Source organism: Macaca mulatta, chromosome 2, assembly GCF_049350105.2.
Source record: "Macaca mulatta isolate MMU2019108-1 chromosome 2, T2T-MMU8v2.0, whole genome shotgun sequence".
In the NCBI taxonomy this organism is placed as follows: domain Eukaryota; kingdom Metazoa; phylum Chordata; class Mammalia; order Primates; family Cercopithecidae; genus Macaca; species Macaca mulatta.
This window is the reverse complement of record NC_133407.1, coordinates 32,187,345-32,209,241: the sequence shown is the minus strand read 5'-3', so window position 1 is coordinate 32,209,241 and position 21,897 is coordinate 32,187,345. Positions and strand designations below refer to the sequence as shown.

General features: G+C 40.8%; 1 protein-coding gene across 26 annotated transcripts in view; it reads left to right on the top strand.

Annotated features, from left to right (window-relative positions):
• The window catches only part of OXNAD1 (oxidoreductase NAD binding domain containing 1), a 62,373-nt gene that overhangs the window by 31,641 nt on the left and 8,835 nt on the right, over positions 1-21,897 (top strand). For 7 of the 26 annotated variants that reach the window (XR_013413342.1, XR_013413347.1, XR_013413345.1 and 4 more), the window contains 5 exons: positions 928-1,069; positions 7,659-7,901; positions 8,662-8,770; positions 9,434-9,614; positions 19,817-20,024. Coding sequence is in view for 16 of the 26 variants with exons in the window: in XM_077990053.1 (XP_077846179.1) it covers positions 928-1,069; positions 7,659-7,901; positions 8,662-8,770; positions 9,434-9,588 (649 nt within the window). In the remaining 10 variants the exon portion in view is untranslated. 26 annotated transcript variants of the gene reach the window in all.

Here is a 21,897-nt window from a genome sequence, read left to right as displayed (position 1 = left end):
TGTCATTTATTCTACTGAGTGGTGTATTATATTTATTTATTTTCAAATGTTAAACCAACCTTGTATTCCTGGAATTTTTGTACCTAAATTCAGAAGGGATACTGGTCTGTAGTTTTCTTTCAATGTCTTTGTCTGGCTTTGGTATGGGGGTAATACTGGCCTCATAAAATGAGTGGGGAAGTGTTCTCTTCTGTTTTTGGAATAGATTTTGAAGGATTAGTATTAATTTTTAAATGTCTGATAGAACTTACCAGGATGCCATCTGGACTTGAGCCTTTCTTTTTTTTTCTTTTCTTGATACGGAGTTTCGCTCTTGTTGCTCAGGCTGGAGTGCAGTGGCACAATCTCGGCTCGCTGCTTCTGCCTCCCAGGTTCAAGTGATTCTCCTGCCTCAGCTTCCCAAGTAGCTGGGATTACAGGCATGCGCCCCTATGCCTGGCTAATATTTTGTATTTTTTTTAGTAGAGATGGGGTTTCACCATGTTGGTCAGGCTGGTCTCAAACTCCTGACCTCAGGGGATCCACCTACTTTGGCCTCCCAAAGTGCTGGGATTACAGGCGTGAGCCACCACGCCTGGCCTGAGCCTGAGCTTTTCTTTGTGGGAAGTTTTAAAAATTATTAACTCAGTCCTTTAACTTGTTAGGGGTCTGCTCAGATTTTCTTTCTTCTTGAGTCAAATTTGGTAGTTTATGTCATTTTAGGAATTTGTGCATTTCATGTAAGTTAGCTAATTTTTTGGCATATAGTTGTTCATAGAATTCCTTTATAATTCTTTTTATTTCTGTAAGCCTTTGTGATGATGTCTCCTCTTTTATTCTTGATTTTAGTAATTTTTTCATAGTCTATTAAAGGTTTATCAATTTTGTTTAACTTACCAATTTTTAAAATGGCTTCAACAATAATCATTTATTTGGCTTTCCTTTTAGGGTTGATTTTTTTATTCCAGGAGTCTCTGTGGTTGGTGGGTTTTCAATATGCTCCAGTCCCAGACTGCTAGAACAAGAGAGAATGATAGAATTGGCAGTGAAATATACAAACCACCCTCCTGCCCTCTGGGTTCACAATACGGTAAGCAAACTGCCTGTTTAAACTCGATGATCTGGGAATCTCTGCCACCCACAAAATATGTGTTAAGTTTATTCGATTCACCTAAGAAACCTGGGCTTGAATAAAAGGGTACATGCCCACAAAGAACTTCTAAGAAAGGTCAAAGAAATTTTGATGCATTAAGTATGAATCAGAGACTTTGGGACCTAGAAATATTTTCTGGGTCACCAGACGGTATTCAGTTGAACACTGCTTTAGAATTAAAATATTTTATATTTTAGACAAGTTCTAAAAATTTGGCTCTCTGTGTCATATAAATGGTAAATCTATAAATCAGATTATTTTGTCTTAACCATCCTAAATAAAGGGAATTAAATTATTCTGTCATTTTTGGAGGGGAAACTATCTGATTACATAGTACTGCTTCTTCCCAGAGGTGAGCACAGCTAAATCCATGGTGCCATTGCCTCTCCGTTTCAGTGTCTGGAAAGCTCTTCACTTGGGATTCTGAGAGAGAATCCAATTTGACTGCTGTTAATAACTCTTACTTCACCACAGGGCTCAACACAATCCTAAAGAAGCTGCCTGTCATTACCTACTAGAACGCTGATAACAAAGAATGAGCTCAGAACAGATCAGTTACTTGTTGTCTTAGTTTTTGACCCTTCTATCCTTTTCACTTTTTGCCTTTTCTATCCTTTTCCTTTCACTTCCTCTTCTTTACAAGAGTGTCTTCTGTATTTACCAACAACCTCTATCCCATCCCAGGCATTTTCTTACCTTATTTACCAAAAACACATAGCAGTACAAATATGGCTTCAAAAACAGCATTTTCCTGTTTCCTGGAAATCATTGAGAATCAACAAAGGAAAAAGAAAACAAAAACTCTATTTTCAGCAAAACTTGGAAACACACTCTAGTATATTTTTAAACGTTGCAGAGAATTTTGGGGTTTCTGTAGGAACCACATGGAAATAAGTAGAGGAGAGAGGCCAAGAATAGCAAATTTCATAGAGCACCAACAAAAATACATGAGGGAGTGGGGTGGGAGTTATAGCTCTTGTCTGCGAAAGAGGGTATGGAAACACAGTTGAGTTTTGTGGCTGTAGAAGGCCCACCCAGATGCAGCAAGGTTCAGTTAGGAGAGAAAGCATGCAAAGAATCACACAGACAAACCATGTTTGTAGGAACTAATATGTCCTGTAGTAGCTGAAGAGAGCTTTTGTGTTGTGAAAACCAGCTAGCTTAGGATGCTCTCTGGCCCGTCCCCCAATATGGGACCCTCTTACAAACAGTCCAAAAAAAAGCTCAGTTCATTTCAATCCCACAAAAGAAATCAAAGAAGACATGAGTAAATAGAGAGATGTACTGTGTTCATAGATTGGAAAACTCAACATAGTAAAGAAGTCAGTTCTCCTTAAATTGATTTATAGATTTAACATAACACTAATCAGAATCTCAACAGGATTTTTTATAGATATGGACAAAGTGATTTTAAAATTTGTATGGAATGAAAAAGGAGCTAGGATAGCTAAAACGATTTTGAAAAAGAAGAATAAAGTGAGAAGAATCACATTAATCAAATAAGGCTAAGATAAAGCTATAGCATTCAAACAGTATGGTATTGGTGAAAGGAGAGACACATCAAATAATGTAACAAAATAAAGAGTTCAGAAATAGACTGACATATATGGTCACTTAATTTTTGACAAAGGTGCTAGATTCAGTGGAAAAATTGAATGGCAAAAGGATAACCTTTTCAACAAATAGTTCAGGAACAATTTTGCATCTAGATGCAAAAAACAACCTTCATCCTAAACGTAAACCTCATGCTTTATATTCAGAATTAACTCAAAATGGGTTGTAGATCTAAATGTAAACATGGTACTATAAAAGTTCTGGAAGAAAACAGGAGATATTTGGAACTTGAGAGTAGATAAAATTCTTAAGCACAATACCAAAAGCAAGATCCATCAAAGAAAAGATTGATGATAGGACATGGACAAAATTAAAACTTTTTCTACAAAAGGCATTTAACACAATTTAAAACCAAGCTACAGACTGGGAGAAAATATTTACAAATCAGATATCTAACAAAGGACTTGAATTTAGAATATATAAAGAAATCTCAAAAGTCAACAAAAAGAAAACAAGCAACATGATTTTTTTAAATGGACAAAGGATTGAATAGACATTTCACTAAAAAAGGATATGAGGATGGCAAATAAGCAATGAAAGGTATTCAAACATCATTAACCCTGAGGGAAATGTAAATTAAAACTATATGTGGTGGGATACCACTACAGATCTAGTCCAGTGTCTAAAATTAAAAATATTGACAATACCAAGTACTTGCAAGGATGTGGAGCAACTGGAACTCTCATATATTGCTGATATTGCTAGTGGGAATGCAAAATAGTGCAGCCAATCTGGAAAACATTTTAAGTTTTGTATAAAGTTAAACATACACTTAACATATGATCCAGCATTACAACTTCTGAGTGTCTTAGAGAAATGAAGGCTATGTTTATATAAAAGCATAACATGAATATTTATAGCAGTTCTACTCATAATTATTTAAAACTTTTAGAAACAACCCAAATGTCCCTCAGCAGGTGAATGGATAACCTGTGATATATTCATACAAGAGATGAATTATTGATGCACACAACAATGTGGGCGAATCTCAGAGGCATTCTGTTGAATGCAAGGAGGCAGTCCCAAAAGGTTACATACTGTAAAATCCCATTTTTATCACATTCTGGAAGACATAGATATAATGATGGGAAACAAATCAATGGTTGACTGGGGTTGAGATGACTGTAAAAGTAGGATCTATAGCACAGGGGAATAATTTTCAGGGGGTGATGGAACTAGTATATGTTTTGATTTTGATGGTTGTTACCCAGATCTATATGTGTGTTAAAATTTATAGAACCGTATACCAAAAGAAAAAGATTTCTGTTAAGGAAATTTTAAAAATAATTTTTAAAAAATGTGCAGGAGCAACACAATATATTCTTGTGGTTTACACATCAAGTTATGTCTGTCCAGGATAACCCCCAGATGCCTGTGTAGGCATTTCCATTGTAAATGTATCCTGTCACATTTTTACCCTGCAACCTTCTGAGTCTCTGTCAGTGTGGCCTCAGCTGCCTCATTCCTTTTTGGATTCTCTGTGGATTTTCCATTCATTACTGGCTCTAGGCTGCTCCTAGAGGTGCTAAAATATGCTGCTGGGGTGAGAGCAACGAGGTGTCCACATGCCCCTTGCTCAGAGTTGAAATAAGCATAGCCATCCCAGCTCCTAGTGCCATGAACATCTCCCCATCCTCCCTGTTATCCTTAGCTTCTCAGGCAACCTGGCCTGGTCCCGGTCCACAGCTTCCTGCTTGGTTTCATGCCTCATTGGAATTTCAGTGAAGGAACTTATTCTTACAGGCTGTGGAAAATCTCACAGTGATATTGCTTGAATGCACATCCTAATTCTAGTGCCTGCTCTACTCTACCCAGTGGGAGTTGCAGACAGCCTTTATGAAGTCAGATTTTTCTTGGAACTGTTTTCAGGTGGCTATTTTCCTCCTGAGGATTTGTCTTATTAAGCCATTATAGTGGACAATGGAGGCGCGTGAGTGTCTGGGTGGCAGCAGGCTGCACCGTTGAGACATGGAATGAAGTGCCATAAACGTCTTCCTTTATTTTATCTGCTTTGGCTGAAGCTCTTGGCAGAGTAAAGGGTTCTAGACAGCTATTGTGTGCTTAGCTCCAGTTGCTGTGGAAAGGCTGTTTATTTCACAAGTAGAAAATCTATACCAAAATTAGATACATTGCTGTGTAATTGAAGGTAATGTCCTTTTACTCACGTACATATTACAGTGTACAGTACTTTGAGTCTTGTGTTCATGTTACTCTTGCAGTTTTTATTAATCAACAAAAAGACAAAGGTGGCTTTTAATTCTTCCCAGGTGCTACCAAATCAGAAGAAAGACCTCCCGAAGATTATTTTGTGTCAAGATAAGACAGGCTTCTTGAGTATTATCTTCCCCTGGGGCACATTTTCTTGCCAACTTTAGAGTTGAAAATACTCTGGTTTCTAAAAACAGTAACCTAGAGGCTTTCTTTGTTGTCATTACTAAGCATGCCAGAGATGGCCATTGGAGAAAATTACTTCAGTCTCTTTCACTCTGATTCTTATAGATAAAGAGAGAACTGCACAGGCAAGCAAGAGAGGGAGGGAAGGAGGATATAGGAGATGAAATTCATTGTCATCATTAGGCAGAGCTTCTTGTATCTTAAATTCTATTTTTGAGACTTGAAAGAATATTTTAAAGCACTTTGGTAGCCACTGTGGCAATTCCGAGATTTTAGTTATTCCTAACTGAATGTTCCCTTGCTGCTAATTTCTTTTGTCAAAAATGAAAACCCACTTATCACCATTCATGTAAAAATCTCCCACATATTTAAAATAGTTAAGTTCAGACATTTTTCCCCGAGAGAAAGGGTATCCATTCATTTAACAATTCTTTACCAAAAAAGACATGTTTTTGTGAATTCAAATAATTTTCATCTTTCTTAGATATTCTCTAAATTTAACTCATCTTTAACTTGCAGAGCCCAAATGAAATTCATGTCCAGAAGTACTTACTGCTCACCTGACATGCAAGGTGCCAAGGTGTGAATGCTAAGGGTCTGGTTCTCAAAAAGCATGTGATATGTTATTACTTCTTAGGAGGGCATTCATTTAGTTGATTTATGCCAGGAACGTGTAATGGGAGAAACCTACGCTCTTAATGTAAGTTTCTTGATTCCTGGAATCTGTTTTTTAGTGACAGAGAAGCAGGAAGCTGGTATCGCCAGCACTTTTTCTTTTGTGACAGCTGCAACGACCAAAATTCCTTCTTAGAGCTGGATACTAGCGAGTTCCCCCTACTGTGAGTCAGTCCATGTTCAGACCAACCCTGTGAGATGGGCAGTGCAGGTGCTGGCACCCATTTTCCAGGAGTGGCAGCAGAGGCTTAGAATTTAAGGGACTTGCTGGATTTCATAGGGGCCATGATTAAAATTCAGTCTTGACTCCTAGATCAGTGGTTTTTTTCCAAACAAGGGGTTATCAACTCTGTTAGATCCAATACCCCTTTCTAGAACTGTCCTGAAATGAAAATCATAGTTAATGTAATGTACCCATAGTTTTTTTTTAATAACATAATTCTCTAACTGTAATACAAAGGAGAAATAAACGAAAGTGATCCATAATCAAAGAATATGTATTTTAAAATACAAGTGGTTAGGCAGATCTAACTTGAAGACAGAATGAAGTAATCAGATGCCATTCCTAAACATAGAATCACCATGAATACACTGTCTACAGATGCAGATGATAAAGATGTGTTGTGTGGGTGACACATGTCACTAACTGGAATGTGGTTTTCCAGAACAGGGAAATGCTTGGTCAAGTTCTGAACACAACAAAGTGCAGTCTACATTGTGGCTACTGAGTTTATTTGTAAAATGAGCTAGGGTCTAGTCTCAGATCATTATAAACCAGTTTTCACCTATAAGAACATCTTTTGGGCCATTCACAAGTCATTGTGCAGGACAGTCTTGTGCATTGTAGATAATGGTGTGCTGGCAAACCAGCTATCTGAATTTATCTGAGTTGTGTCGTTTGCTGATTTCTGTGCTGTAAGTACTCCTACAATGGCTGATTTCAAACTACCAGTAGAAACTTTCTTAGAAAATTCCTGTAGAATTGACCACCAGCTTAGTAGGAGCCAGCTCTGGGAAACCATGAATTTTGTAGGATCTCTAGCGTCTCTGGCCCTGCCCTCTAAATGCCAGTTGGATTCCCCAAATCATTGTGACAATAAAAAATGTCATCACAACTTTCCCAAATACGTTCATCAGAAGCAGTAGCATCCCCACTGAGAAAACCAGTGTATTCAACTCTGATGGTATTTCAGGCATAAGTGACCTCACCAAATAGTAGGTGCTTTTATCTAGATAGGTCTATGTGATACTCCCTGGTACGAAGCCTCTGGCTGCCTGTTCTTGTTTCTCTAGGGAGAAGGGAACAGCACTGAACAGTATTGCAGGGCTGGTCTAAGCCTGTAGAGCTGGTCTGGCTTTGCCTTACTGAGGATCAAGAGGGAGCACCAGTACTTACACTTTTCAGCCTTGATGAACCCAGGGTAGGCAGTCTAGTGACATTTGCCACATCCTGTTTCTCAGCTTTGGTTAGAACATAGAAACACAACTCAGATGAAGGAGACCCGTGCTTCAGAGCTGTCCCCTGCCTTTGAGTCCATTGCCTCTTTCCTCAATCCAGTTCCTCGCCTAAGAGGTTAACAAATGGTAAAATCACTGAAGCGCATCTCCTTTTCTCAGTATTGGAATGGCTGTTCATTATGGATTATGAAGGTGGATTAGCCTATGGCCTATAAAATGAGCAAGTGGAATTAATTCACAGGGCCTCGGGAAAATTGGGAGCAAGCTATAAAAATAGTCCTAAACACTGATAATACGGGAGATAGACCCAGTTTTATTAAAGTAGAACCTTTGGTTTAAGACCTGTGCTACAAAAGACTAAAAGATCTTTTCTTTCCTGCCTTAGTGTACACTTGACTCAGAAGTGGCTGTGAGAGTGGGTGGAGAGTTCTTCTTTGACCCTCAGCCTGCGGATGCCTCTAGAAACCTCGTGTTGATTGCAGGAGGAGTCGGAATTAACCCTCTGCTTTCCATCCTGCGGCACGCAGCAGATCTCCTCAGAGAGCGGGCAAACAAAAGAAGTGGATATGAGATAGGAACAATAAAACTATTCTACAGTGCAAAAAATACCAGCGAACTCCTGTTTAAGGTAAAGGAGATATAGCTTGTGTAAGCAAACTTGTGTAGTGGTATTAATAAGTTTTTTCTCTAGGTTCTGTTTTCTCTGCAAAGGTTCAAACAAAAGGCTTGGCAAGGTTTAATCATGCTCAAATGAGAACTAACCAACACACCTTACCCAAGACAAGTGAAACTGCTAATGTTGAGCGGGCCACCAGTTAAGTGACAGGAAAGGGTAGGTTTTGGTGGGATGGAATCTGGAGGTTAGATGAACAGAAAAGTCACAAGGGTCCTGAGATTCCAGTCAAGAGACCTACAGTGTACTGGTGTATCACAGGGGTAGGTAAGACTTAGGCAGTTTGGTCCCAGCTGGGTAAATGAAACCCCCGTCAGTTGCATCTGTTTAAACTAAGTGCATTTGATGAAGAAAGCTTTCACTGGGGATTGCTTTGCAGCTGCAGGAATGAACAAAAGAACAGAAACAGTTAAAGACACAACTGTGGTCAGTGAAACTGCTGCTTAATTGCCAATGCTTGAGAAAAAGGAAAAAGAAAAAACTCCCGGAGAGTTGGTAATATGCTTGTTAGCATATTCAGATTTCAATTAAAGCCAAATAGCCCTCTGTAGTCTGAATGCTGTGGCCTGCTAGGCTGCAAACAATGTCTCTCTAAGTAGAGAGCAAGAGCAGCAGACGTGTGCAGAATGGGAGTCGAGGTTCAGCCTCAGTGGTTGTGCACATCTGTTTTGATTTTTAAAAATTGTAGTGTGACCAAATATGTTTGACATTCCAGAAAAATATCCTTGATTTAGTAAATGAATTTCCTGAGAAGATTGCATGCAGTTTGCATGTTACAAAACAGACTACACAAATCAGTGCAGAACTCAAGCCGTACATCACGGGTGAGTCCCCTAAAGATATTTTGACTATCTCCATGCAGTTATTTGATGGACACACCAGTTGGTTGAGCGTAGATACTTTATTGTTGGAAGTTGCTGGCTGGGAATGTCACTATCTGGGGAATTGGGGTGACTCCTCCTGGAAAAATAGATATTTAGTTGGATTTACTCATTATATACAGGTTTCCTATTGCCTATGTTAAAAGTGTACTTTTCACACTTTTTAAGAGGCCTTTGCATCATCACTGTAGTATACTTACAAATAATTTATATTCCAGATTTGGCTGAATTGATTCCATTTGCCATTAATGGTCATTTAAACAACTTATAATTTCCTCTGAAAGGATTTTTATAAAAACAGTTACTTCCTTTGCTGAAGGCAGTTTGTATCTCCATCAAAGGCCACCAGTAAGCTAGCTGGCCCTTTCTGCAGAGTGCATTACGATGAGCGTCCCACTTTGCTTGCTTAGGTTTAGGAAGCCTGGAGATGCACTCTGCTTAGGTCTGGCCCCAGAGGCCAACAGGAGCCGTCCTGTGAATGTCTTAAGAAGACTAGACTCACTGAGCTTGCACATAAACACTGTAGCTGAATTGTGGTTAGTCCTTCCTCATTTGCTGATACAACCATGTCTGGCTTAATTTGGTGTTTATTCTGGTTTTTGGTAGAAGGAAGAATAACGGAGAAGGAGATAAGAGATCATATTTCAAAAGAGACTTTGTTCTATATTTGTGGCCCACCTCCAATGACAGACTTTTTCTCCAAGCAACTGGAAAACCACCATGTATCCAAAGAACACATTTGCTTTGAGAAGTGGTGGTAGGAGGCAGACACAGAAAAGATAAAGAGGTGAGATCTACTCAGGAGATCTCCTGTCCTTTGTGGCATGATTAATTTTTTTTTATCTCTACTTGAGTTGTCTTATTTTTTAAGGCTGTAAACGTATTGACCAGCTGGATAAAAGCCAGCTGGCAGACTTAAATGATAAACTTTTTGCAAAGACCTCAGTGATCAAACTGTTTTTTACTACACTGATTTTCTTTTATTAACAATGATTTAATTGTCTCATGATGTACCATGATTGGTCAATATAGATTTTTCTTTTGTCTTTAGGCAAAAAAAAAAAATACATACTTATGTCTAATCATAGGAACATGTGATTTTGAGTGTAAAATGTGGGCTAGCTTTAAATTATTTGACAGCCATCTATATATCTTATGTTTAATAAAATTATAATTTAAGTACAATCTTAATTATTTTACTTTGAAAATTCTTTTTAATGCCTTTGTTTACTGTACTATGGCCTGCAGTCTTATTTGGTACATCAAAGTTAAGTTTGGACATGGAAAATTGTTAGGAAAACTGCTTTAGGGAGTTAAATATCCAGCATATTTGCTTTTTTGTTAATGAGTATCGTAAGTGTGTATCCTAGTTGTTAGTTTCTTCTTAAATGAAACCCTTTCTGTGTCTTGGCTGTCTGCTTTAACGCTGTAGGAGGCAGCTTCTTGCTTGGGACAAAGGCATTGGTGGTGTGTTCCATGTTGAATCTGCCTTCAGTGCCTGGGCTGGCTGGCTATGGAAATGTACTTAGCATTGATTAGGGGGTAGAGAGCTGTTTCTAAATCCTGCTTTTCTACTTTTATTCCACTCATTTGCCAGAGTTGTTCTTGGCACCAGCAGCTCCTTAACATATAGTTGTTGAATGACTGAAAGAAAGCAACTAATGTTTTAACTCCTTGCTAAGTCTGAGATTGGGAGGCAGTCCCCTAGAGTGGATACAGAGAATGGTGGAGACTCATCCCAAAGCTGCTCTGAAGAAACTGCTAGAAAGCAGATTGTAGTTCTTTGTTTAGATTTTTAAAAATCCAAAAGAAGTCCTGACTGAGGCCAGGCCGTTCCTTTTATGACAAGTAGTCCTGGGCCCAAAGTTGCCTGCATAGAGATCACAGGAGGGTGAAGGGAGCCTGGGAAGAAGGACAGATGAGTGCTGGAGACCTAGGAGCTCCAGTTGAGATTCTGTTCTGGAGCTGATGAGAGAAGACAGGTTACCCTTTCTTATCTTTGTTATTGCAGGCCTCCCAGGGACTTCTGGGCTTGAACTCATATGATTCATGGGACCTGAAGATGACTCTAGCTTCTGCCCAGTTTTGAGTTTTGTCAAGTTTTAAGCAGAGATCATTTGTCAACCATTTTGATCCCAGATTTGATTTTGGGGAGGGAGGAGCCGTTGACCTGATGGGAATATCATAATCCATTCAAGGAAATGGTCATCAGTACCTCAGAGGTGAAGGAAATATGTGAAGCTCTGGGCCACTACAAGGAGCCCTGACTTATCAGTTGGCCCCAAAGTGCCTAGGATGAGGACATAGGAGCATGATGAGATGCAAGGATGTGGGATTATCAAGGGGCACTTCTACCAACTGGTGAAGGCAGTCGGCGGGGGAGGACACCTAAAGGTATGGGGAAAGTACGTAACCCAGGCCTCTCTGCGTCAGGAGTGGAGGTGCAAAGTGAGCATCTCCAGTGCAGCATGGGATGGGAGGATTGGGAGGTGTTGCCTGCTGCCTCTGTTTGACCAGCACCACGCTGGCTGTGTGCCTCCTGTTGTCAGAGAGCAAGGGTCACCTGTCCTGGAGATCCCCGCTCTGCCTGCCACCCTGTTGCTGACTCAGTATTGGCAAAATTGCTGAGATGGGCCTTTGCCTGGAGTGTTCATCCTTTCAGTGCTATCATTCTGGTGCTAAGCGCTGAACAGCATTTTCTGGTCTGGTGGAGAATGTCCTCTTGCTCTTGCCTGCCAGGCCTGTCCTGATCTTTTTGGTACTTAAATTGAGCTAACTTCAGCCAGAGTGACTTGGAATTCATAGTGCGGTGGCTCAGAGTATAGGCTCGAAAGCCCTTGAGCCAGATTGCCTAAGTTCAAATCTCACCTATACTACTTACTAGGTAGATGACCTTGAGTAAGTCACTTAACTGCTGTATGCCTCATTTAAAATTACACACTTAAAACTACATGTAAAAGGGAGATGGTACTGCTACCTACCTACTACCTGATAGGGCTGTTATGGGGATTGAAGGTGATTGTACATGTAAAGTGCTTAGCAAAACACTGCATGAGTGTATTGTCATTATTAATTTGCTATTCCTTGTCCTATTCAGAAAGGATTTCAAGAGGCTGGATGCCTTAGATGTGGTCTAACTTGAAACCTTCATGTGGGTGTGCGTCTGTGTTGTTTATTGCTGTGCCAGGCACAAAATAGGTACTTCATCAATATTTGTTTCATGGGTGAAAGGGCCTGCTCAGAGTTGATGAGCTGGATTAAAGTGACTTCTTAACGATCCTCTGGCTCTATGCCTTTGAAAAAATGTTTCTTCTTTTGATGTGAGACCCTTTCACAGCCTACTCAAGAGACTAGGTTAATCTGATATTTGTATCTTTCTCAAATTTTATTTACATTTTTTCAAACATACGACAAAGTAGAGATAGTAAAATGACTTCTCGTGCATCCATCACCCGGCTTCCATGACTAGCAGCATTCTGTTTTTGTCAGCGCTCAGCTTCTTTGTGGGGGTGTTCTTCTTGCTGGTGTGTTTTCAAGCAAAGCCTAGAAATTATATCATGTCACCTGTAAATTCTTCAGTATATATTTCTAACAGATACATCACCTCAGCACAACCACAATACTATCATCATACCTAACACAAGTGACAATGATTCCTTAATACCCTCGAAGACCCTTCTGTGTTGTTTCCTCATGGCCTCAAAAGTCCAAATATTGCATTAGGTTAATGTCTTTTAAGTTTGTTTTAATTAATGGCACACTCCTTACACTCCTACACATACACATGGACACTTTTTCCCCCATGATTCATTTGTTAAAGAAACTGCCTTATTTGTTCTGTAGGCTTTCCCACGTTTTGAACCTGGCCTGCTGTATCCTCAGGGTGTTGCTTGATCCTCTCTCCTCTGTGTTTCATGTAAACTGGTAATTATATCTAGAAATTGTTTATATTCAGATTCAAGATTTTTTTTGCAAGCCTACATTATAAAGTGGTGTGCTTCCTATGGCATCACACGAGGCATATAATGTCTCTCCCACTTTTAATGCTGTTAAGATGGATCAGTGGTTTCAGCATTTGTCAGCCTGAATCATCCAATATAATGGTCTTCATCAAACTTTCACCTAATTGTTTTAGCAGCCATTGATCATTGCTGATAGCTATTTTTTCATTAAGGGTTAATTATCCATTTCTGTTATTCTTCCTGCATATATTGTCTGTGATTGCTCCATATAGAACTTTCCCTCATCAGCTTTGATTCCCCTGAAATGAGTCTGTAAAGAAAAGGCAGGATTGATGCTTGATTTATTTCCTTTTATTTATCAGTTAGCATACTATGTGTTGGTGCCTTAGCAACCTTGAGACGACCAGTGAGATTATTTACAGTATCATTATGAACTCATGGATTTTTTATACATTTGATTGTTTTCGTCCATTACAGTCAATTTGTTGATGTTCAGCATGTTTTAGGTCCCCCCCGTTGTGTCAGTGGTTCACATTCAATCATGGTGGTTGATGAGGTTCGGGGCTCTTACCATGTGCAAAAAGTTCTCTAATAAACAGGTAGGAGGAAAAGGAGATGAGTGTGGTGTTAAGCCTCCTGAAGAAAGTGTTTCACAGAGGATGGGTTGGCTAGCTGTGTCATGCTGCTGATAGGACAGGAAAGATGAGGTCTGATGAGTGATCATTGAGTGGCCATTGATTTGGCAACTGGATGGTCATTGGTGATCTTGATAAGATGGATGGTGGGAGTGAAAACAGTGAAATAGGTTTAGGAGCAATTCAGAGGAAATCAATTATAATGAATATAGATAAATTTTTAAAGAGAAGAAAAAGATGGAATGGTAGCTGGAAAGGGAAGTGGGGTCAAGAGAACATTTATTGTACTCATTGGGTTGTTTTACTTTTTAAGCTTTTTGTTTTGAAGTAATTTTAGATTTACAGAAGAGTTGCAAAGACAGGGTTCCTCTATATCCTTCATCCAGCTTCCCCAAATGTTTAACGTAGCTGTGGTATATTTATCAAAACTAGGAAATGAACAGTACAGCTAAGTTGGTTACTATTAACTAAAGCACAGTTTTCGTTTGTTTTTTTGTTTTTTTCAAGATGAGTGAAATAACAGCCTGATTATATGAAAAATCATGAAAGAATCATTCAGTGGGACTCAGTTAGGGAAGTGACACCTTTTTCTAGAGGATGATGTATTAACTGTCATTTATTGAGCATCTGCTATGTGCAGTCACTGAGCTAGACATTGAAGATAGGAAAGTATAAGACAAAGGTTAGGAGCAAGTTAAATACTTTGGGAAACCACTTATTTTTTTTTTAGTGAGTCTAAGAGTGATGGAAAGTATCTTCTGGAAATAACTGAGTTACACATTGAGAACATTTCGACAAAATTGAAAGTGGAAATGCTCTGGGGGAAAATTTTTTTGCATCTATCACTGTTTGAAAGAGAAACTATAGCAAATGGATGACTGGGTGAGTCACTGGAATGATGGATCCTAGGGGCCCAGGGGTAGGGGAGTGGGAAAGGCTGCACCCATGCTCTGGGGGTAGGAGGATTGTTACACTGGACTCACAGCACAAACACATGCGTGCTTGCAGTGCTTGTCAAATGATCCAAGGGCATGTCTCTCCTATTTTTTTTTTTTTCTGTCTGAATGGAAAACAGCAATTTCCTCCATTCCTGGTTATTGCAGATGATCTGATAATTTCACCTGAGAGCTGTTATTTCATTTTATTTTATTTTAAAACTCAAAAGAAGTATACTGTTCTCATCTAAAACAGCAAGATGTCTGGTCTTTAATATTATTCTTTCTTAACATACAATAAGCTAGCAGTGTAGTGATGACATGCAGATACCTCCTAATGTGCCATAAAATCAAGGCATGCATTTTAAAATGTTTTGTGCCCAGGAATCCAAACTTTTATAGTTGTTGAGCAGCCATCTTCATCTGGTCTGTTCTGAATTCTTAAAACCTGCATGAGCTGATCAGCCTAACCTGGCCCCTTCCAGCTCATCCCCATGTCCTATTTTGCTATATTTGAGCTTAACAAGATTTTGTCTCTTCCTTTTTAAAAATTACCTAATAAATATGACCAAAAATTGTTAAATAATTTTTTATTACCTAATAAATGTGACCACAAATATAAAACTATACAGATTAAAATGCTGAAGTTCTCTTCTCCCCTGTCCTATTCCCTCGCCTAGAAGGAACCTCTGTATAAAAAACTTGCTGGGGATCCTTTTAGAGATTTTATGGTATATTAACCTTGTATACATATACAACTATGTATCTCATTCTTTTAACACACTTCAAATTTTTGGTATATACCGTAATATACTTAACCATATCTCCATGATGGACATTTAAATTGTTTGGAGTTTTTGGCCATTACAAGCAATATTGCAGTAAACCTGTTTGTATAATTTTTATGCACATACTCCTGTAGAATTACTAGAAGTGCCATTTCTGAATAAAAAATTGACTAGTATTGCCAAGTTACCTTATAAATGCCTAATCAGTTTATATTCTAACAGGGTATGAAAGTGCCCATTTCTGGCCAACATTAGATACCCTCAGTCTCATACTTAAGTATTTTTTTCCCCTAATCAGTTAGATGAAAAGTGATTTTTTAAACAATTTTCTGATTGCTCCATAGCATTTTTTTTCCCTAAGGTATTTTAGCCATCCTTATTTCTTCTTTTCAGAATGGTATATTTCTGTTGTATATCCATTTTGATATCTTACTGATTTATAACGCTTTATAAAAATAGAATGAGTGCTAATCCTTTATGTATATTACAAATATATGTATTTTTTCCAGTCTGTTACCAGTTCCTGAATTCTGTTTGATGTAACTTACAACAGAGTTTTAAAGTTACATATCATCATATATGTTGGTCTTTTCCTTCAGCTTTTATGGATATATTTTCTTCTGATACTTCTATAGAGTAAAACTCCAATTAGGCCTGTCTTAGAGACTATAGGAGCCCAGAGAGAAGAAACAAAAAATGAGGCAGATTGGTTGACTGTGTGGGATGGTGGGAGGAACATGGCACCAGGCTTCAGGAGACCTAAATCATGCCCATTCTACAACTTGTTTCCTGTGTGACTCATTCCACCTCTCTCTGAAACCTGCTTTCCTTATCTGTCGCTGTGGGTAGGACTATGCAATTTAAAATTCCTTTCTGTAATTTCATGATAGAAAAATGGGCCTTAGAGATCAAGGTTGACTATACCAAGAGATTGTCTAAGGAGTATCTTAACTGTCTTCAAATATTTTATTGATTCTTGGAATGACTATTGTTTGTATCTCTGGGGTTGACAGAATAAGAAGACATTGTTTTGTACTGAAGCAAGGGAAAGTTTGGTTTGATACAGAGGACTTTTGGACCATACTGCTGATTAAATTCTGGAGTCAGGGCTCAAGAGAAATAGTGGAATTACCATTAGTAAGGAAACTGACATTTGCCCATTGGGGCTTAAGGTGTCCTTGACTGAGACAGGGACTGGATTGATAGTTCCCCGGGTTCAAAAAAAAAAAAGTGTTTTAGACAGTTATTAGGCTTTTTGTGGATCGAGAAACTGGTAAGTCTGCTAGTTGTTCTTGTGATTCTCTTGTTTTTTTTCATTGAACAATCAACAAGATAGGAGGTACCCAGGACTGAAGGTTCGTGAAATCAGAGGTCCATTATAGGAAGCATTTTAATGCTCACCCTAATAAGTGAAATATATTTCTTACTATCTTTAAGGCTTTATATTATTTAGAGGCCACAGAAAAATCCAAATCCAAATTGAACTTAATGACTAGTGAGCAACACATTTAATTACACAAGTGTAAGTTTTACTGCCAGTCAGCAACATGGGATCATGTTGTTTTTTTTGTTTTTTTTTTCTGTGAGACGGAGTCTCGCTCTGTCGCCCAGGCTGGAGTGCAGTGGCGCGATCTCGGCTCACTGCAAGCTCCGCCTCCCGGGTTCACGCCATTCTCCTGCCTCAGCCTCCCAAGTAGCTGGGACTACAGGCGCCCACCACCTCGCCCGGCTAGTGTTTTGTATTTTTAGTAGAGACGGGGTTTCACCGTGTTAGCCAGGATGGTCTCGATCTCCTGACCTTGTGATCCACCCGCCTCAGCCTTCCAAAGTGCTGGGATTACAGGCGTGAGCCACCGCGCCCGGCCTGGGGATCATGTTTTAAAGCTGTCTCTGGATGAATGAGTATCTTTACTCTTTCAAGACCCAGTCCTTACAGTTGACAGCCAGGGTGGTTCTCCACCAATTCCTGGCTCAGGGCTTTGCTGTAATTGCCAGCATTACCATTAGAAATCATTTGGGGCTGGGCGCGGTGGCTCACGCCTGTAATCTCAGCACTTTGAGAGGCTGCGGTGGGCAGATCACCTGAGGTTGGGAGTTTGAGACCAGCCTGACCAACATGGAGAAACCCTGTCTTCACTAATAATACAAAAATTAGCCGGGCGTGGTGGTGCATGCCTGTAATCCCAGCTATGCGGGGAGGCTGAGGCAGAAGAATCGCTGGAACCTGGGAGGCGGAGGTTGCAGTGAGCTGAGATCATGCCATTGCACTCCAGCCTGGGCAACAAGAGCGAAAATCAGTGTCCAAAAAAAAAAAATTGGGGGCAGAATTCCTACTCTGCTCATCAGACCCAAAACAGATGGTTCCCTTTGTACTCCCACATGCATACCATGGCACCTCCCCAACAGCTGCTGCTTTCCGTTGCCACACAACTCCCTTCCTCTCTCCCTCCCAAAAAGACGTAGTTCTTTGGGTCTTTTTAAAAATTATTATTATGTATTTTTTCGAGATGGGGTCTTGTTCTGTCACCCAGGCTGGAGTGCAGCGGCATGATCTCAGCTCACTGCAACTTCTACCTCCTAGGTTCAAGTGATTCTCCTGCCTCAGCGTCCCAAGTAGCTGGGATTACAGGCACGTGCCACCACGCCTAATTTTTGTATTCTTAGTAGAGACAAGGTTTCACCATGTTGGCCAGGCTGGTCTTGAACTCTTGACCTTGTGATCCTCCTACCTCGGCCTCCCAAAGTGCTGGGATTATAGGCATGAGCCCCCGCACCTGGTCTCTTTGGGTCTTAAGAAAGGTATAAAGACTTCACTTTTAGTGACTTTGTCTGATGTTGAATGTGTCAAACTCTGAAAACTAATCCATGCAAGAGGTTCAGGAAAAGTTCCAGGCAATATCACTGGAGTATTTATTACTTTGAGGAAATGCCTTTGATAAGGACATGGTTGGTAGCTTCAATACCTCCCTCATTCCCCAATCATTTGCAAAATCCAGTCAGTTTTGCTTCTGAGTAACTCTGAAATCTGTCCCCTTCTTTGCTAAGATGCAAGCCAGCAGCCCCCACCTGGACCAAAGCGCTGGCCTATGCACCATCTTTGGGACCCCTGCCTTTTCCTTATTCAGCAGCCAGAAAGGTGCTTGTAAAAATGCAGATTTGATGTCATTTCCCTGCTTAAAACTGATCAGTGGCCTCCTATTAACCCTTATAACAAGGACCAGAATCCTTACCATGGTTCACGAGGCCCTTGTGCGTTGCTATCTTCTCAGCACCTAGCACAGTTGTGTAGGAATTTTAAAATGTGTATCTGTGTAACAAATCATTTGATCCCCTCATGCCCACATAAATGCACAGGTCTGTCCCGTAGCCTGGCTTCCTCTGCTAGAGGGACATGCCGCTGTTTTGCAAGGGCTGGGGAAGCAAGCACCAGCCAGGTTCAGAGAGCCAGTTGTCTGCAGCCAGGGTTCATTTTCTTAGTCTGGCCACTGAAACGATTGTTATCAACAGGAACCTGTGGTGAACATCACTTTGCTTCCTTCTCTGGCAGCAGCTACCTCAGAAACCCAGCCAAAGGCTCGTTGGGTCTTGTCCTTAGATCTCATGTGCACACACTTCCCTGTTCAAAACTCTAGGAGCCAGGTACAGGAAACCCAGCCTCTCCTGGGAAGCTGCATCAGTGGCTTTGGCGGGTCATAGTGCAGGCAGAGCACTAATCACCAGGGGCCCACCCTGCAGTACTCACGCAGTTGGCCTCCAGCACTTCCGGCAGGGCTCTTGGAAACAAGATCTGTGGCAACAACTGGGAGTCAGTGCCGAGCTTCTGGCCACACACACCAGTCATCCTCACCCTTCCCCCGTCTTGCCAGTCCTTTCAGGACTGGATCTTCAGTCTTAGGCTGCTGTGAACCCTAGCAGGACAGAGCCCAGACTGTGTGCTCCCTGCAGCACAGAGCCCCTGGGCCAGCTAGGAGCGCAGCTAGAGTGGGTTGCATGAGTCATGAGTTTTGGGTCAACGTATTCCTACTAATAAGCACTGTCGACACCTGAGAGCTATTCCTGAAAGATTTTGTGGTTTAGAGAGGGCCATGATGAGTATGTTTAGAGTACTGATAAAACGTGCTTCGTAAGAAATAAATTCAAATGCCTCCTGCTAATGTTTTTGGAAGCTGCTCCCATCAAGCATCAGCAACTCTAGTGAAGCATGGTCAGCCTGGAGATCTGAAAAATTCAGACAGGTATTTGACGAATGTTTACCTTTTTGTTACTTATAAACCACTGATAAATAATTTAAGACTTTACAAATATTATTACAGTATTTCTGTTAAGATGGGATATACTATGCTTCAGTAGCCAATACATGTCAAAATCTCAGTGGCTCACCTTAGCAAAGGTTTATTTAATGGCCATGTCAAGATCCAATTTTTTTTTTTTTGAGACAGGGTCTTGTTCTCTTGTCCAGGCTGGAGTGCAGTGGTGTGACCACAGCTCACTGCAGCCTCGACCTCCTGGGCTCAAGCAATTATCTCACTTTAGCCTCCCAAGTAGCTGGTACGTGTGCCACCACACCCAACTGATTTATTTATTTATTTATTTTTTGGAGAGGCAAGTTTTTGCTATGTTGCCTAGGCTGGTCTTGAACTCCTGAACTCAAGCAATCTTTCTGTCTCAGCCTCCCAAAGTGCTGGGACTATAGGCGTGAACCACCACACCCAGCCTCATGGTCCATCTTGAACTGTGCCGAGGGCGTTGGAGATAAAGGACTGGGTGTCCCTGAAGCTTTTATCAGACCTGCTCCTGTCTCATTGCCAGAACCAGTCTCGTGGCTCCAAACTGCAAGAGGAGCTGGGGAGTGGAGGACATACTTCCGTGGATATGGGGTGAGCACTAACAGTATCTGACACATTGATTACCTGTCAGCATTGTGATTAACTGCTGCCCACAGAGTGCTTACCGTGGACCAAGCACTTTATTCACATCTTATTAATCCTCACAGAAATCCAAAGAGGTAGGCGCCATTTCACCCCATTTCACACTTGAGGAGACTGATGCTCAGAGCTGTAAAGAAACTGAGGAGGTTACACATGTAGACTGGGTCTAGTTAGCATCCTCACCAGCTCTGTCTGATTCCAAAGCCCAGCTGGGCTACAGTGTTACTACTTCATTAACATAGGTTTCCTCAGGCTTTCCATATGTCAGTATTTTGACCTTGTGGCTGTATGCACTTGAGAGCAATGCACCTGCCTTGCTTTAAGTAGATTTGATAAGAATTCTTCCTCCCATCGTTGCCCTGCCAGTGGTGCTAAACTTCACCCACTACGCACTCCTGAGCCTCTGCAGGTGAAATGGTTGAAAACAGCTTCCCAGTGAAAGAATCTGGATTCAGCCACAGCATCGTAGGAATGCCTCATTTCAATCACCTGATAACCACCTGATTACAGTGGGTTTGCAGGACTCCCTTGCAAACCCACTGTGACAGCTGCAGCCTCACAGACTTAACTGCCAAGTGCACAAGCTTCCTCATGCCAAACACTATGTGTCTTTGTGGCTTTTACTGTCCCTGGGACCCGGTCAGTGCAAATGATGGCCTTTTACCCTATTGGCAATCACAGGAGACTAACATTTCCTTCAGGAATGCTTCCACTTGAAAGGTACATGCAGGATGTTGAGAATGGATTTTAGGGCCTTGATTATTTACCACTTGTAGAAAGCATTTTATTTCACAAGGAACAAGTTGTGTTTCAGCTTACAGAGACCCTGTGGCCAGTGGTACTCAACCTTGGCTGCACCTTAGAATCCTCCAGGAGCTTCTAAAAATCCTGATGCCCACACCACTCCCCAGACCGACCATTCCTTCACAAGCTCTGCGGGCAGGCCCCGGGCATCAGGATTTCGTAGAGCTTCCTCAGTGATTTCAAGCTGCTGCTAACTTAACGCCCTCCACTGTAGACTGATTTTTGCCAGAATCAGCAGGGTGTAGAGAAGCAAGGGAGAAAAAACAGGAACTTTAGGAATTGTTAGCCTGACACTAGAGCCAAACTCTCCTGAGGAATTCAAATTAGTTATTGTCACCTTTGTTTCCCCATAGCAAATGCAGCCAACATAAATGTCAATTAATTAATTGAAAAATGTACCCAAAGCTGAGTAATGTAAGGCCCTCCAGCCTGGAACTATGTGCTTTTCAAAGTTGAGAGTGGTGTTTTTGTCTTGGCTTGTTGCTGACTAGCATATATTTTTAAAATCATGATCCTTTAAGATACATGCCAAGAGATAATGGTTTTATTAAATCAAAATGCTGTATAGATATTAATGACTTAGTTGTGGAAAATGTCATTAAAACATAGTTGTCTTCTCTTTGAACAGGGCCTTCAACCTTTTTAAGCTCTGAGGGTTAGGTGAGAGAGTTTGTCAAGAAAAAACTATGATGTGGCTGTACAAAGGTTTTAAATTGTGCTCTATGAAAATATATTACAAATGTGTGTTTTTTTTTTTTTTTTTTTCCCCCCCTGAGATGGAGTCTTGCTCTGCGCCCAGACTGGAATGCAGTGGTGCAACCTTGGCTTACTGCAACCTCTGCCTCCCAGGTTCAAGCAATTCTCCTGCCTCAGCCTCCCGAGTAGCTGGGATTTCAGGCATGCGCCACCACACCCAGCTAATTTTTGTATTTTTAGTAGAGACGGGGTTTTACCACGTTGGCCAGGCTGGTCTGGAACTCCTGACCTTAGGTGATCTGCCTGCCTTGGCCTCCCAAAG